This window comes from Knufia obscura (assembly GCF_036327395.1).
Source record: "Knufia obscura strain CCFEE 5817 isolate CBS 148926 chromosome Unknown scaffold_7, whole genome shotgun sequence".
Taxonomy (NCBI): Eukaryota; Fungi; Ascomycota; class Eurotiomycetes; order Chaetothyriales; family Trichomeriaceae; genus Knufia; species Knufia obscura.
The window spans coordinates 865,947-883,192 of NW_027042693.1; the positions used below are offsets into that span (position 1 = coordinate 865,947).

The following is a 17,246-nucleotide window of genomic DNA, read 5'->3' on the forward strand; positions in this document are numbered from 1 at the left end:
AGTAGAGGTTGCGGAAAGCCCTGGACGAGAAGCACGGGACATGGACTGTGAAACGACAACGGTCTTTATCACGAAACCATCTTGACCTTGATGTGAATCATGATGAGGGTTTGTAGAACGCCGCTGCCTGACTTCGCGTGGCGCGGAACGCATCAAGTGTCCGGAATGGTTAGTCGTATTCGTACCGTAAGGTCCAAGGAGGAAGGCCAAGCCCTTGGAACGTGCTTGATAGGTTGGAGACCGAGTGGCGTGCAAATGAAGCGGGAATCGAGTTCAACGACTCCGATCAAGTACATGGAACACTCGATCGACTTTATACCCAGTCCCTATGATGCCGACAACTCAAGGTAACGTCCTGGACCTAGTTCACGCGCACTGTATGATTGGTCAGTAACAGTAACGTGATTAGGATTAGCGGGTACGGGTCTATCTTAGAGCACAACAATGTCACTTTCCTTTTCTACGCAGTCACTGGCACAACGGTAATAGCGTTGCTACTCTACAGCAGAACTGTTCCTGTCCATAGATAGTACTACGTTCGACTTAGTCGTTCTGATACTGTCCTGGCAGCGGGGGTGACAGAAATGTGGACCGGATCAAAAAGTGCGCAGGAAAGTACAGCGTCGCCACGTATATGCAAAGGAGCAGGAGCGGGACATTGCGTGAAGTGCGTCGGGAGTATCAGTTTGTTTAGCCGAGTGGATATTCACCTGAGCGATGATTCGTGGAAGGGGTCCGCGGGACGCGAAGGGATTTATCCAGGTAACGAATAACAACCATAGAGGAGATTAGAGCATAAGATCTGATTTCAAGTGACCATGACTTCTTCACTGCAACAGTACTATCTGCGGAGGCCGACGGGCGCGGTTGCACGTCACCCAGCACGATGGGAACTAACCCTGCTGTGGATGCCGAAGCCATGCATTCGGCATCTGTGCTACCCAAAGCTGTATGGTCAAGTCAGGGCTGCAAGATAAGACGGAAGCATTGAGCTGACTCCTGTGTATCAACAGTGCGAGAACTGTCGGGTTCGGAAGGTGCGTCTGGCCTAGATCTTATTCGCGACGCTCCTGACCACTTGGCGCTCAGATTCGCTGTAATCGAAGCATTCCATGTTCGAATTGCCAAACCAGTGGCATCACATGCAAACCAGCCACCAAGCCTCCAGAGCCGCGTGCACGGGTGTTGGTATCGACAAATTAGTACGTTGCTCGTCCAAAAGCTGGATAAGGGAGGTTGACAAGGCTGCCTCAGTGAGAAGCAGATCGAGCAAATCAATGACCGACTGAGCGGTATTGAGGATGCTCTTCGCAATTTCAAGGTGAACAACACAAATGTCTCGCCCGTCACATTGCCCGAGACTGCTGCCTCTACTACTACCTCGGCGTCAGACGTTGCCCGCTCCCAGATAGCAACTCCGACTGCATTCGAAGGAGCCTCCTCATTCACGAGCCAGGCAATTGTAGCCAGTCAAGCTGCTGGTATATCTCTGGCAAGTATTCAGGGCTCTGAGGAAGTCGTCGATGCTCTGAAGTCGCTCAACAACCTCGGTAGGACACCTGGAGGTGCTGGCATACAACAGGACATGAGACTGGGCTCCTCAACGACCCCAAGATCACTGCCTGAGGTTCAACTCCTCCCTGCACAGTTCGTACTGAGCCTGTTAGCACAATTCAGAAACCGACTATCTGCGATATTCTTGGCCTACGCCTTCAGAGACTACAAACAGCTAGAACGCTTGTGTCAGTCAATATATTTCCCCACTGAACCTGTGTCAATAGCCTCATTGACGCTCGTGAATGGCGTTCTGTATTACATGATCAAGGAGCTCATTTTCGGAGGCGATTATGGACTCTGCAAAGGCTACGACCTGAAGGCATTTAGTGAGCAGGCGGAGAGGAACTTTCATTCTGGTGTCGAGACATACGAGATATTCGCACATCCCAGTCACGAAAGCGTTCGCGTGCTCATGCTTGCAGTCAGTTGTACCTCTCCGGAGCTGGAGCCCAGTTGCTGACATTGTTGTAGATGCTGAAGGCCCAGGAAGAAGGCAAGCCTTTGTTAACTTGGACTTTTGTCTCAGCTGGAGCACGACAGGCTACCAGTCTCGGCTACCACAGAGAGAGCTCGTTGAAAAACGACTCACCAGAGGTAGCGAACGAGAAGCGGTTGGTGTTCTGGACATATTACATCGTTGACAAGAATGTGTCATGCAGTATCGGATACTCCTCCACGTTGCAAGACTATGACATCGACATCAAATACTTTACCATTTCTTCCGATCCTGGGATTCGACCGTGGGACAAGGCCATGCTAGCGATGGTCGAGATTGCGAGGCTCCAGGGTCTAATTTATGAGAGACTATACTCACAGCAAGCATTGAACGCCACCTCAGAAGCCAAGTTCCAGGTGATCAACGACTTGTCACCGCGGCTGATTAAATGGCACCGTGAGTGGTCGCAGGTACGTCTGACTCCCGAGTGGTGGTGGTGAGAAGAATAATGGCTGACATCGCGAACAGGTTGGTGGTGAGTCTGCATACTTGCCTGCCTTCTTCTTTCTGATCTATGGTGCATTCGATGTGGTGTATTACTCGGTCGTGGCAACTATGCACCGTGCAGCGACACCGTCCAGTACGTCTGTTGAGATAACGTCAGCATGCTACGAAGCCGCGAAGAAGAGCTTAAACGCTCACCTGCATTTCTTCCCAGCTTTCAAATCCTACGGCGATGTCGAAATCCTTACCTCGTATCTCGCTTGGATCCTGTTATACTCGTCTTGGACACCGCTTATCGTGGTGTTTTTGCATGCAATCGCGTCATCTAGCAAAGAAGATGTCAAGCTACTCGAGGAGACGCAAGAATCATTGGAGCCCCTCAAAAACCTCAATCAGCAGTCTGAACAAGTCTACGGCCTATGCAAAATATTCTGCAAGTTGGCCAAAGCGTTCGTTGAGCGTAACTCCACATTTATTGGATCATACGACTCGCAAGAGGACATGGTGGTGATGCCGCAGTCGGATATGCATGGAAGGGATCTCAACTTCATGACCGCACCTTCGATGCAGTTCTCGTCACAAATGATGGGGCCAGAGTCTCAGTTGCCGTCATTTGATGTCTCAGGGATGGACGATATGTCTATGTTTCTTGGCAATTGGTTGGGCGGCCGAGAACCTGTCGCAAATTTGTGGGCGATGGACTTCACGGACAATACTGGTAATTTCGAGTGATATTCATGGACAAGAGACCAGTATCGGTGACCACCAATCTAGCCTCCTAAGCCCTCTCGCCTACTTCTCTTGCTGACACAAAGTATGTTTCTCGATCATCCAATGACAACAATGACTACCGTTCAGTGTAACTTCGAAGGATAAGGAGGTGCGAAGCAACCTTGGCTCGGACGAGGAACGCACCGCATGGAAAGATCACATTTGTGAGGAGCAAACTCTACCAAACGCGGTTTCCAAAAAGTCACCGCGTAAATCGTGAGGCATGAGAGACGCCAAGCGTATCTCGTAATTGGAGACGGGCATGAAGAGGGGCAGCAGGGGGCCTCTCAAAGCAGCTAGGGTGGTGGCCTGAAGAGCACGCTGTGACAGCAGGTCAAGGTACCAGCGAAATGATAGGATAGCAGTGACCGAGATGAGGCTCAAAAGGTCTTCGTACGTTCAAGACATATTGCGATTGTGCCGAAGCAGAAATCTGAGTTTCTGGTTATGAGCAATGCCACGATGCGGGCGATGCAGGCGATACGGGTGTGCGGTAAGCGGGGACGTGGACTGGAAGCATGGATTCCAGCGTGCGAGTAGGCTATTGGCTATGATGAATTCTGTTTTCGTGGTCCGGCTGTTGGCGCGCATTAGCACAACCGGTGAAGGTGCTTGCGTAAGACCTTGAATATGCTCAACGGCCAAATGCTGTAGCGTCGTATCATACGTTGTGTGCCATTACAAGTCAACCAAGATCTGTTGCAAATGCAGACGGCACAATATTAGAGTGAACTGGTTGCACTCTGGCACAACACGTAAACCGAGAGGGCAGGACGAGTGCGTCGGAGAGGACAGATTCCTGACTCCGTGTAGGCTAGCATTGATGTGGACTAGTGACATATCAAGCATTCTCATCGTCATTTGAGCCAAGGACGCTAGGGCAAAAGTACCCGCGCTATTCTCCTTCCTTGCATGTATGACCCGGCTCTACCAGGTGACACAACACGATCATGAGGACACCTCTGCACGAGGGTGCGACCTTCGCATTGATGTCGACGCGACTGGACGCGACTCATATGCGACGATATGTGTAGATACGACTGAGGTGCGAGCATGATTGATCGCGAAGTGTGAGGCCCACTACCGATAGAATGAAAGTAAAGTGAACGACCAAAAGATGGTCGAATGTCATATGTAAGGAAGATGACTGCTGATTAATGATGGTACGCGTGAAGCTTCGCCACTGTCTGCCGCTAGCTGCGAGGGGATAGCACCAAATATATGCAGAATAGTGGATGTTGCTAGATGATGATTGGCGGAATTAGCCAAGCAAACAGGCAACACCTTTGGCAGGCGCAGCCAACGTGAACCTCATCAAGTCAGCCGCCCTTCAACCTCGCGCACTCCCACAACTTTCCTAGCATTATTCGACTCATCCAGCAACCACATTTCCTTGGACGAGGGACATTTGGCCTGCTGGTCTGCAATAGCACCTTCCGGCACTGTTCGCTTTTCGCTTGCGCACTTTGGTCGGCACCGCCTCAGCCGATACTGTTTCCACCCTCCGCATCACAGACTTTCTGTGCACTACCTATCCATCTTATCAACATCTGTATGCACATTTGTTCAGACCACGTCGCCTCAACACACTACCACATCTACCCCTCTACCTTTCGAGCTCTGTCTAGCTTCGCGGTTGGCACCACCCCACTTCAACCGGACCAACTTCGCCACGGGTCACTTCGCATTTGACCTCGTTCTTCGCGTTACGACTCAATACAAGAAAGATATCTCGACTTGATCAGGATACTCTACACATACCCTCTGGATACTCAGCAGACGCCAGATCGACCCCGCACCCATTGTGAGTACAGCTATCAGCATTTCAACGGCGTTTTCGACTGTTACGGTACTGGTTTCCTTAGCTTTGGACCCGAAGAGTCAACTGGCCATAGGGTGAGTCATAAGCCACGACAAGCTCACCTGGCCTATCACTCACTCTACCAGACCTGACTAGTCCCGTTCTTGTCATCTGCGTTCTGGCTGCTCGTCTTAAACATGGCCTCTTCCGCCATGCCACCTCCACCTTCTCCTCTGGCACATCGACGTACCAGACCTGCTGCTTCTTCATCTTCTGGTTCATCATCATGCGTTCCTCGTAAGATGTCATTGTCCAAAGCCGATACCTTTCATCAACCATCGTCGCCATCCAGTTCGGACGATCCGGTTGTGTCTATTGCTCATCTGTCCAAGCGCTCGACAACTTACACACGCTCATCGTTTGCCAGCTGGCTCTACAACGGACGTGACGCTGCTGTCGACGTTATCGCAGACTTTGAACAAACCTTTTCTGGTGCTCGAGGATCAAGACCTGCTGTTCGCCGTCGATCAGCTCGTGAGTTCGAAGACCAAATCTTGGACAAGGCTCAACACCGAGCTTCTTCGCCTGTCGACTCTGGCCTTGGCTCTTCCATCGGATCACCATCAGAGAAGAATTTGAGCAGGACATTAGACAAGGCTTTGGACTTGGCTTCGAACAAGGACAGCGCACTGGGCGAGTCAGTGGCTGGTTCAGTGACAAGCGAAAGTTTGATTCAAGGTTGGCTTAACCGATGCCTGTTAATCTGTCGTACTGGTATTGACTCATCCTCCGCAGACGCTAACAAAGCACCAAGACCTAGACCTGTCAGGTCCTCAGGCCCAGCACCCCTCACCATCATCCGGTATCCGATACTGTCTACAAAAAAGAGCACTCAGCCACTCTTGAGCAGCTTTGCTCGACGACAAATCTATAAGAGACTCTTCGCACCGCTCCTTCACGAATCCAGGTTTGAAGAGTTCAGACCCATTGTTGCTGGGACGCGAAAAAACAAGAACCTCCGATGTCTACGAGACATTGAGCAATCTCTGATCAATCAGCCTGTGGTGAGCACAACCTATCCTGTTCTAACTGCTCGATCTAACTCGTCACGAAAGACGCTTACTGTCACTCCCTCACAATACCGATCCTTCGGTGAACTTACGATCCAACTCGTGGTCGACACCTACCAGCACCTCTCTGAGTCGGAACAACGACGTCCGACAGATCGTGCCTACGAGAACGGCTACTTCTTAGACCTCGTACAACAGGTACAACAGCTTGCTGCTCACATCGGCAGCTCCGACACTTCTGTAGAGGACGGCACCCAACCTACCGTCGACGACGAGATCACTCTAGAAGGTGGCCTTACAGAAACAGGAAACCTTGCAGAACTAGTTCGCTGGAAGAACGGAGAGGGAATCTCTCTACGAACCGGCCTTCCATACGTCCCAATGGCTGGCATGAAGAGATCGGCCTCGTCGGCCGCCTGCGACGACGCACAGCTTTCAGCCAGAAGAAAGAAAGGTGTCGAATATCCCCAGCTCCACCTACCTTGCCCTCTTGATGGCTGCGGAAAGGTCTTCAGTCGAGCCTGCGACCTGGCCAAACATGAGAAAACACACTCTCGTCCCTACAAATGTCCAGAACCCACATGCAAGTTCCATGTGGCTGGGCTGCCAACAGAGAAAGAGTTGGATCGTCACCGAAACGACAAGCACAACGACAAGCCAACACTGTATGGCTGCCAGTTCTGCGAGTTCAAGACCAAGCGAGAAAGTAATTGCAAGCAGCACATGGAAAAGAAGCACAACTGGGTCTACACACGATCTAAGGGCAAGGACAAGGGCAGCAACCTTACTCCTCGCTCCACACCCCAGACACCTGCGCTTGGGTATCCTTCGGTCGAGCAGAGCCCACTGACTCAGACTATGGGCTGGGATGCTCAATCCATGACGAGCAGCATGCAGGAATCTCCATTCCAACAACCCATGAATGACTTCAACTTTGCTCAAGAATACCCAAACCCACTATTCCCTCGTCGAGGCATGAGCACATTCAACCAGTCCAATCAGCTCGACCTTAGCACCAACTTCGGCAACAATGAGCAGATGAACCTCACCAATGTCGCTGGCAACACTTTCGAGCCTGCGGCATATCCAACTCCTGCTTCGGTTGTGCAACAGCGGTTTACTCCACGGACGCCTGCCTATAGTGCCATCACCCCGTCTCCAATGATGATGGCTGACAACAACGTTGCCAACTATGGATGCAATGGTGCAGACCTTCCAACACCCGAATCTAACCAGAGCTACTCTCGACATGCTTCCTTCGCACAAGACGTGGCACCTCCTGCCCCAACGGGGATGGACATGAACATGGACCTGGCGCTCAACAACTTCGATATGACTATGGACATGAATGATGCTATGGTGCCCGATGACTTCCAGCTCTTTACTCATGGTACAGGTGCATTCACTCGCGAGGGAGCTGGTAACGCTACTCTGTTCCCTGACATCCAGGAATTCCCCGAGAACAGATTCACTCCTGATGACTTTGCGGCTATGGATTATACCGGGTTTGAAGCAGACCCTCTCTTTGACGATTTGGTGTGATGAAAGATGAGGAGGAAATCTATCGGGCTGGAAATAGGACCGAATCTCCTGCAGCAGCAAGGGAATTAGCGGCGAGCCTGGTAGGACAGAATGGATATTGCAGGATTTGGGAGGACACAAAGAGGGCTATCTTTGCAGCCTGGAACGATTTTACGAAGGATTAGCGATTTGCAATTTTGGTACAGGAATCCGAACCGAGTGAATTTGTGGCGTGCTGGATGACCATCAAGGCTCGGGTCACCAGTTCATTGAGATATCTTACAAGAAAGATACCAAAAAAAGGCTTGAGGACTGAGCTCAAAGTGCTTGATGTATTTATGTAGAAACATACTTCGGAGAATGAGATTAGTCACTCCACATATCATATGCTCCTGCTTCTATCTTTTTGGCTGATTGCTGTGCTTTCTTCCTACCCATTAAAGATACTCCTGACGCGACCGTCAGTGTCTCAAGTCTGTTACTTGCTTTCAGGCAGGTCTAGCGAGCTGCGATTCCAGAGGCCGAAGCGCAGTTCAACCTTGCCGGTCTTCTTGACCACTTCTCAATCTCGTCTTGACGCCGCTTCCGGTGATAAATTGACCACATGCTAAGACTGTGACAGCTTGATCCAGGTCCGGGAACGTCCGTCCTCGGCGAACACCGAGTAACACCACTCAGGGAGAGAAACAATACGGAACAAGCATTGCTATGGCTGTACAGGAACTCCGAGTTGTGCTCGGTGGTGCTGACAGAATCGCTCCAATCAGATTCGGAATTCACTTTTGATAGTCTGAAAGCTTGAAACCAAGATGAAGTGGTCAAGTACTACGAGTACTCACTGAATCCACGTCACCATGTCCATAGCATTGGAGTTTGTCAGCGCCCAGGTGGACTCACGATCAGTGATGTGCTCTTACAATGCATATAATGGTGCTCCCCGCAGAACTAACCATGATGACTGACAAACAGCTCAATCCAGCAGCCACCAGAACAACCTGACCGCCGAAGCAAAGACAGCGACCACGATGACAATCTCGCACTTCAACCTTCTCGTACCCCGAGCACAGTTCTCCTGTCTACTAGCCTTCTACACTAAACTCCTGGCGCCCCTCTCCTACCAAGTCGACATCGGTCCCATCGCAAGCATGAACAACATAACTGGCTTCGCGCCTCTCACGTCGCCCAACACACCACCTCACACGAATCGCAAGAGCTACGTACCAGGCACACCTACAAATAATGATCCATCAGCACCCGCGCGTGGATTCCCTGATTTCTGGCTAAAGGCTTCGGATGCGTATACACCTACACATATTGCGTTTGATGCGCCGACTCATGAGGCGGTGAGGGAGTTCTATATGGCGGGGATTGAGGCTGGTGGGAGGGGTAACGGAGAGCCGGGAGTGAGAGAGGAGATGAGTCGGCAGCCGTATTATGCGGCTTTTGTGGTCGATGAGGTGGGGAATAATATAGAGGCTGTTTGTTTGAGTGGGGGGGAGGAGTGAGAACCCGTAGCTGGGGCCGTGGTCAAAAGAACCTCGGAATGGTGGAAGCAGTTGTCGTGAAGCAAGAGTTGGGGAGGGCACCAGGAGCAGCCATCATGGCAGCTGTGGCAGGTACGACTGCGGGCTGTTGACAGCTGGAAGTTGCGGTGCAATGAAAATTCTTACAATTTGAATCCACTTGTGAGCAAGGTCAATATGAGAGTTTGGACACTTCAACTCGAAGTGAAGCAGAAGTAAGAACATCTTCAGCGCTGAAAGTTTCAGACCGCAAACCACTCACTTAATCTTCTTTCTGCAGTACTAGCACCCCACACACAGGTTCATACTTCGATGTCGATAAATTCTTCACGGCTGCACCTCTCTCACGACCTTCAAACTCGAACATGACGTCCTCCCCACTGCCTACCATGGCCACGCAGAACGATCACCAAGCACCTTTTCGATTGCTTGACCTGCCTGCAGAGCTCCAAAAGTTGGTCTATCGCAAGTACTTCGAAGGTACAAAACTCACCATCACTGAGTATGACGAAGATTCTGGCACAACCAAGATCGAGGGCATGCCCAGCCTCAGTCTCGAACTAGTCTGTCGGGCTGTTCACGATGAAGCCAAACGAGCCCGTACGCAAGAGACAAGTACAAGAGTCAGACTCAGCAGCGCAACGTTCATTGATTACCTGGCCGAGTTTGCGGAGGACGCCCGCTATATCTGGGTACAGACCCATGTACAGACATTGGACATCGGAAACATATACTGGGACCTCTCTCGAGGTCAGGTCAATTGGGATGCACTCGTTGCTAGATGTGCACAGCTACGAAGAGTCTACATGGAGAGGATAATCCCTGGTCACCTCCCTGGGCGAGTCACGGATCAGTACGAGACGGGTCATGGTGCCAACAATGAGGTCGAAGATATCACCAAACTTGTCATGAAGACCATGATGCAGCAGGGCCATTGGAAGGACAACGAAACGCGTGAATGGTCTGTACTCGGCCTGGGTCGCCTTGCTCCACTTCTCAAATCAAAATTCCTTGACTATAAGGTGATGGCCAATTGGGTATTGCCTTGCAGGGATGATAACAGTACAGAACTTTTCACAAAGGTCGGTCACCCGCTCAGCCAATGACTATGGCCAGTCTGCTAACAGTTCAGCACAGTACGCAAAACTTATATCCTGTATGGGAGGCCTTCAGATCAAGAGATGGATCGTGCCAAACCACGATCTGGTAAAATCATGGATGAGGGAAATGGAAGACAGTGGTGAGCTCGAGAACCCCACGAGCACATGAGAGCCGCGCCCTGGGAGATGGCGTTCAGGCATGGAACGCACGCAAAGCTTCTCTGTACCGATTGTTCAGGAAGAGGACTTCGTCATCAAAGATTGCAGTGGAGGCTGACGCTACTGGCTTCTGGGCCGGCATCGGACGCATGAGTGTCGAGGTGTACTCCAGAAAACAGAACCAAGTTGTCTATAAGGAGAGATCATGCTCGTCATTGCTCATAGCTTTCGATACTACTGAATTAATCTCAAATGCTTTAGGCCGCTCGGAATTTCGATGTAACAGCCTCATAAGCGGAGCAAAGTTCAGCCGAGTGCTGGCCTGACCAACTCTTGTCGTTACATCGCAGTATTGAACCACACCTGTGAAGCTGTACTAGCTCTCAGACACTCTGTAAGCTATAATCTATACTGTCAACCAAGCATCAGTACCTGTTAGGCACATCAAAGTCCTCACAATCGGCACTCCGGCCTCTCGATCTCGAAAGGGGCTCTCCAACATCGTGGGCCAACTGGATTTTGCCCATTCTGATACGCTCTGAGCGACTCACCATCATGTCCACTACCTCAACACTCGGTCTCAGCAACGCTTTCGCCTCATCCTCACCATTCGCAGGCCCAGCCGCCTTCCTAGCCTGGAACTGGTTCTACGCTTACTGCGTGCTCTCTTCCCGCACATTCAAGCAATACTACGGCATCGACCATAACGGCAGCCCACGTCAGGACCTCGATAAGTATGGAGCTGCTGCCGTCAAGGAGGGCAAAATGACCCAAGCACAGCTTGATCAGATTCGAAGGGTGGAGGCTGCGAGTGCCAATTCCATTGATGGGTTTAGCTTGTTTGCTGCTAGTGGTGAGTTCCCAGTCCGCCATGTGAAGAGTGCGCCAGCTACGTGCTTGTGCGAGGACGGGAACACGAACCTTATAGTAACGTGATGAGCTGATACCTCGCTGTAGTGCTTTTCGGGCTGATCTCGAACGTACCGAAATCGACATTCACGACCGCGTGCACGACTTACACGATTGCGCGACTGGTCTACGGATATGTTTACGTCTTTGTGGCAGACGACAGATGGAGTCAGTTCCGAGGAATTGCTTGGTGGACTGGCAATTTCAGTTGCTTGTACTTGTTCTGGAAGGGCGCTGTTCAAGCCTGATCAGGAGCTCCACCGCGTTGCTTAACTCTATATCCATATGTAGTACTACCAAAATCACGAAGCCGGCTTCCACTCATCAAACACCCTATTCCAAAACCTCACCGCCTGCTGAACCGACCCATCCGCATGCTTCTTCACCTTCTCATTCCCCGGATCAGCCCTAACACCAAACCCATGTCCCGCCTCCATATAATACACAACCTCCGAGTGCTTCAACCCTTCCTTCTCCGTCTTCTCCCTCAATATCGCCTCCACCTCCCTCGCTTGTTCCACCGTCATGACCTTGTCCTTCCCCGCCGCCGCGACACTCAGCGGCAACTTCACCTTCTTCGCATCCCCAGGCACACTAACATTACTCGGATGAGCCGTGAAATGCGCATCGCACAGCACCTGTCCACCTTTCGTCTTATACTCCCCACTCGCCAGTGCAAACGTATGCTGTCCTCCCCAGCAGAACCCCGCGTCTCCAATCGGTAGATTCATTTCCTTGGCTTCGTTCTCCCTTACTGCCTCGAAGAACGCAGTCACCTTGGGCATACTCTTGGCAAAACTATTGTAATAGAAGAACGGGGCGAATCCATACAGCGCACAGGCAACGTGGTACGGCTTGACGACCCAGTCCCACCATGTATCCGTCTTCAGGATGGCGGGGAACGTATACACCATCCAAGATGGGGCGGCATGTCCGTCCATGAAGTCGGGGAGGTAGACGAGGTAGGGGCCCGCGGCGGCGTAGGTGTCGGCTAGGTGTTTGTTGTTTGGGAAGGATTGGCCGAAGGCGTCGGAGATGATTATGATTATGCCGCGGGGTGTTTCGTTGTTGGGGGGCTTGGCGATGTAGGTTTGGCGGTTGTGGAGGGTGGTTGTGGAGCCTTTGGGGGTGTAGTCGGCCATTATGGCGCCTTGGAAGCAGTCGGGGCAGGACATGTCGGGCTGCGCTGAGTTTGTAGTTTGGGACTGAGGACTGCTGTGCTGAAAGGGCTGATTGGTGTTATGGTCGAACGTTCTTCAATATGTATGTGTCTGGAGGAGCTCCTACTTCGGTTATGATTGAAATTCTACTTTGGCTGTGGTCGGTTATGCAGTATTCCCAATTGGTGCGCCTGACCGGACGAGCAGGGTCGACGATGTATGTGCCTAGCCTAGCTTTTCGATACCGGCTACAGGTTCTTCTATTCGAGCTTTCGCGGATCAAGGGCAACAGCTTGTGTAACGAGCTATCAATTATCAAGCTCGTTCACATTTCATATTAGGGAAGCAGGTTAAATGCATAAGATCAAGCGCATACCTAGGTTGAGTGCATAGTTAGTAAGGTTGATGATGGCGGGGCGTGCATCCGCGGAGGAAACTGTCATGCCCCACATTGACGCGTGGTGAAGCTTTTGTGCAAGCTTCGGAACCATCCCCATGCGGGCCATCAACTGCGGCTCGTAGGCGTGGTGGATTTCGAGTATTCGATACACCACAACACTCAGCTGATATATAAATATCTGCTCAGCATTTGTCTAGACACCTTTCAGGGCGACGACGTTATAGAGCGAGCATTTCTGCAAGCTTCGTAAATATGGGACCGTCACGCGGGTTTCAGCCGATGTCTACCAAGTCGTCTCAACGGCACTTGCTTCACACAGAAGTCGCGGAGAACGAAGTTGTTCAATCGCATGACTGCATTCGATTCTTAAGGTGCGAAGTCGCACCTGTGCGCGCATACGCGTAGCTCGTGAGCGTCCTATCGTTTTGAGATGTATGTGTACCGGGCTCTTATGAGACCCGTATACTGGAAGGGTGCCGAATAAGAAGTCACTACTCGATTTTTGCGCTTCCATTCAAGAGGGTCACTCGACCGGAAAATGGAGTGAACACACTCTACCTGCTAAAACTTCTGCTCAAAGCGCTGTCCATTTTCCGTCAGGTGAGGGTGTACGTGGTAGGAGATAATGGTGGGTTGCAACAACAAATTGAGTGACGGTCTATGTCGTCTGGAACCATCCTCTTATTATTGTGTGCTGCTGGTGATGATCCAGGATAGTATGATGTTACAAACAAATGTTCAAACTTCAATGGTTTCCCACACTCCTCGCCTGCGAAATGATTTCTTGTCGCATATGCATCGTGCTTGCTGTGCTCAATTTAAAACCAGACAACAGCGCGAACCACAAGCGAGATCACTTCTGCACACCCCAGTCATTCCAAGACAAGGAATTTGGCTGCACGGGCGATGTTGCGATGCTGACTGGTCTCAGTGACGAGAATGATAAGTATCAGTTGACTTGTCAGAACCAACTCACGTGAAACATGCGAAGAATAGAAGATATTGATAAATAATGCTTCGTCTTGTGATCGACAGCTATCCTAGATGGTGACGCAGTTATCTCCCAGCCTCAAAATAAGCTTCCGTAGGCGTGTCTCTAGCGTGCCGACCAAGAAATTGAGGCTCGAACTTGTTCCAGCCTTCCCCAGGCACGCCTGAAGTGGAAGAAATTGTGGTTCTCCAGGACTGTTGATCGCAGCTGATGCTTGAGCAACGTCAGATCGAACTTGCCACGATGCAGCGAGAAATTTGCAAATGAAGCCGACTAGGCATCTCAGCTCCGGATCGACAACCTTCAAGCCCAGGAGGCAAACCTTCACTTCATCAACACTTATCCAAGGTTCACTCTTTTGTCTCTCGATGCTCGTTCGATAATTTGCTATCTTCTTCGAGTACGAGATGTCGCTCTTTACGAAGCCGTTGACGGCCATCACTTTCATCTTGCTGCTTACTTCTACACTCGTTTCGGCGAAGCATGGGGTTAGAACACAGATTCAGCCTCGTTTTGAAAGTCTTCGACGCGGTGTCAACAGCACACATCCGTCCTATGCGAATGCTAGTTGCTCGTATTGGCTTGAGGAAATCAATCACCAAGGTATTGCGCCATTTCAAAATGATTCCTCGTACGAGATATTCAGGAACGTGAAAGACTTTGGTGCTATAGGCGATGGCATAACAGACGATACTGCTGCCATCAACCTCGCTATCAGCCAAGGCAATAGATGTGCGCCAGGGAGCTGCGCATCGTCCACCACGACACCTGCGGTCGTGTATTTTCCTGCCGGAACATATCTGGTTTCAGGCGACATCATTGACTATTACTACACCACGTTGTACGGTAACCCTAATTGTCTACCTACTATCAAAGTCTCGCAGAATTATACCGGCTCTTTTGTTATCGATGGTGACCCTTACGGTGCGAACGGACTGTCCTATGGCGCTACTAACGTCTTCTGGAGACAGATCCGCAATCTTATCATCGACACAACTTCTGTGCCGGCCACGACGCAAGCAGTCGGTATTCATTGGCCTACAGGTCAAGCGACGAGCATAAGCAATGTTGTATTCCGACTCAACGAGCAGCCTGGCACCCAGCACTGGGGTCTGTTCATTGAAGAGGGGTCTGGCGGCTTTCTTTCTGACCTAATTTTCATTGGCGGCCTGTATGGTGCGAATGTTGGCAACCAACAGTTCACGTCTAGAAATTTCACCTTCTATAATTGTGTCACCGCTATCAATCAGCTCTGGGACTGGGGTTGGACATATCAGCAGATCTCTTTCAACAATGTATCAGTTGGTCTGAACATGTCAAGCGGGGGTGTATCTGATCAAGCAGTTGGCTCTATTGTCATGTTCGACTCTGAATTCTACGATGTTGATGTTGGTATCCTTCACGCCCACACAGCAAATGCATATCCGCCTGCGGCAGGCGCACTGATCCTGGAGAACGTCGACTTCACGAACGTTGGCGTGGCCGTGCAAGGCCCGAATGGAACCGATGTCCCTGGAAGCACTAGCAGCTTCAATGTGCCAGCTTGGGCTCAAGGTCACGCTTACTCGCCATTCTCAAGTAACTTTACCGAGCTACATGGGTACATTACACCAAACTTGCGCTCCCCAGCATTAATGAGCAACGGCAAATACTATACAAGACCCAAGCCACAGTATGGAGACTGGCCTGTATCGCAGATACTCAGTGCTAGGTCAGCTGGTGCTAAGGGAGATGGTCGCACAGACGATACCGCTGCTTTACAGAAAGCTATCGACACTGCAGCATCACAACGCAAGATTCTCTTCATCGACGGAGGTGATTACATAGTCACATCGACATTGTACGTTCCTGCTGGCTCTAAGATTGTCGGTGAAGTGTTCCCGGTCATACTTGCTACAGGCACGTTCTGGTCCGACATCAGCAATCCCCTGCCAGTCGTGCAAGTAGGACAAGTGGGCGAGGTCGGCCAAGTCGAATGGACCGACTGCATTCTTAGCACTAGGGGTCCAGCGCCTGGAGCTATTATGGTTGAGTGGAACCTCGCTTCTGCAAACGCACCACAGTACTCCTCAGCACCAACAGGTTGGACAGGGCAAGGACAGTATGGTTATGGTAAACCAGAAGCGCTCGGTCCATCCGGCATATGGGAAGTGCACACACGCATAGGAGGATTCACCGGTTCAGACTTGTCAATTGCTGATTGTCCAGCATCGGAGACTCGTAACATTTCCATTCCTCCAAACGAGATCGAGCAGAAGTGCATCGCAGCAGCAGCAAGTATGATTGTCACAAGCTCAGCACGGAATCTGTATATGGAGGGCAATTGGCTGTGGGTTGCTGACCACGATGCTGAAGATCCTCAACTCCGTCAAATCACAGTCTATGCTGGCCGAGGTCTCAATATCGAAAGCAACTATGCAGTCTGGCTTGTCGGCACCTCAGTCGAGCATCACAGTCTCTACGAGTATCAATTTGTTAACACCCAAGACGTGTTTGCTGGCCACATTCAGACGGAAACTGCTTACTACCAGCCTAATCCGCCTGCTTCGATACCGTTCCCTGCCATCGCTGCGCTGTCTGATCCAACATTCCCGGATTACTGTCTCAACGGCTCCTCCTTCCTCGATCCGGACCTTATTCTGCAACCAAACCAACTACACAATGACTGTGACGGTTGGGGATTGCGAATCGTCGATTCCTTCAATATGTACATTTATGGAGCGGGTCACTACTCGTTCTTTTACGATTACAACGTCACATGCTCGCAACAGGGCTATGGCTCCGAGTGCCAAAGTCGAATGGTGAGCTTGGAAAGCAGCAGCCAGAATGTGGGGATCTACGGCCTTAGTACGGTCGGTACTCAGAATATGGTAACGTACAATGGGAGAGATATTGTTCCTGCCGCGGATAATATGGCTGGCTTCACGAACACGATCGCTTTGTTCAGGCCTGGTCAGGTCTAGGGAGCCTGGCCATGAATGTTCACCGGCGACCTTACGGCACAAGCCTGAGGAAGCGATATGCCAGTGATGCCAATAACATGATATCTGTCATGCCGTGGTCGCAATTGAGAATGACCACGTAGTGGCAGACACAAATTGGCGAGATGAAATATGCACCGTGCATAACTACATAGCCATAGCCCAACGCCATATTACCCACGCGGCGTGGGAGCAATTGAAGGTCCACACGTCAACCGGTCAAGAGTGTTGGCGTCAACAGCAAAAAATTAATGCAGGGTTCGAAAGTACAGGTACTACATATAAATCATGCAGAAGCTTATTCCGCTCCCCTGGTATCGATGGCTAGAAGATTGACCTTTTATCATTCTTCGAATGTCCTAC

The 17,246-nt window shown here is 50.9% G+C and overlaps 6 protein-coding genes across 6 annotated transcripts; 5 read left to right on the forward strand and 1 right to left on the reverse strand.

The window, feature by feature from the left end:
- Nucleotides 1-444: 444 nt before the first annotated feature.
- PMZ80_006508 (uncharacterized protein) lies at nucleotides 445-3,229 on the forward strand (the record flags this gene model as incomplete). The annotated part of the gene is made up of 4 exons (XM_064874921.1): nucleotides 445-482; nucleotides 1,255-1,978; nucleotides 2,029-2,463; nucleotides 2,522-3,229. 4 exons carry the CDS (start codon nucleotides 445-447, stop codon nucleotides 3,227-3,229), a joined length of 1,905 nt encoding a protein of 634 aa, XP_064729321.1.
- A 2,142-nt stretch (nucleotides 3,230-5,371) lies between these two features.
- Nucleotides 5,372-7,681, forward strand: PMZ80_006509 (uncharacterized protein; the record flags this gene model as incomplete). The annotated part of the gene is made up of 1 exon (XM_064874922.1): nucleotides 5,372-7,681. One exon carries the CDS (start codon nucleotides 5,372-5,374, stop codon nucleotides 7,679-7,681), a length of 2,310 nt encoding a protein of 769 aa, XP_064729322.1.
- Nucleotides 7,682-8,514: 833 nt separating this feature from the next.
- Nucleotides 8,515-9,165, forward strand: PMZ80_006510 (uncharacterized protein; the record flags this gene model as incomplete). The annotated part of the gene is made up of 2 exons (XM_064874923.1): nucleotides 8,515-8,531; nucleotides 8,643-9,165. The coding sequence occupies 2 exons, from the start codon at nucleotides 8,515-8,517 to the stop codon at nucleotides 9,163-9,165; spliced, it is 540 nt and encodes a 179-aa protein (XP_064729323.1).
- Nucleotides 9,166-9,572: 407 nt separating this feature from the next.
- PMZ80_006511 (uncharacterized protein) lies at nucleotides 9,573-11,378 on the forward strand (the record flags this gene model as incomplete). The annotated part of the gene is made up of 3 exons (XM_064874924.1): nucleotides 9,573-10,265; nucleotides 10,321-10,339; nucleotides 10,882-11,378. The coding sequence occupies 3 exons, from the start codon at nucleotides 9,573-9,575 to the stop codon at nucleotides 11,376-11,378; spliced, it is 1,209 nt and encodes a 402-aa protein (XP_064729324.1).
- Nucleotides 11,379-11,653: 275 nt separating this feature from the next.
- On the reverse strand, nucleotides 11,654-12,526 carry PMZ80_006512 (uncharacterized protein; the record flags this gene model as incomplete). The annotated part of the gene is made up of 1 exon (XM_064874925.1): nucleotides 11,654-12,526. The coding sequence occupies one exon, from the start codon at nucleotides 12,524-12,526 to the stop codon at nucleotides 11,654-11,656; it is 873 nt and encodes a 290-aa protein (XP_064729325.1).
- A 1,783-nt stretch (nucleotides 12,527-14,309) lies between these two features.
- PMZ80_006513 (uncharacterized protein) lies at nucleotides 14,310-16,865 on the forward strand (the record flags this gene model as incomplete). Its single annotated transcript, XM_064874926.1, has 1 exon — nucleotides 14,310-16,865. One exon carries the CDS (start codon nucleotides 14,310-14,312, stop codon nucleotides 16,863-16,865), a length of 2,556 nt encoding a protein of 851 aa, XP_064729326.1.
- Nucleotides 16,866-17,246: the final 381 nt, after the last annotated feature.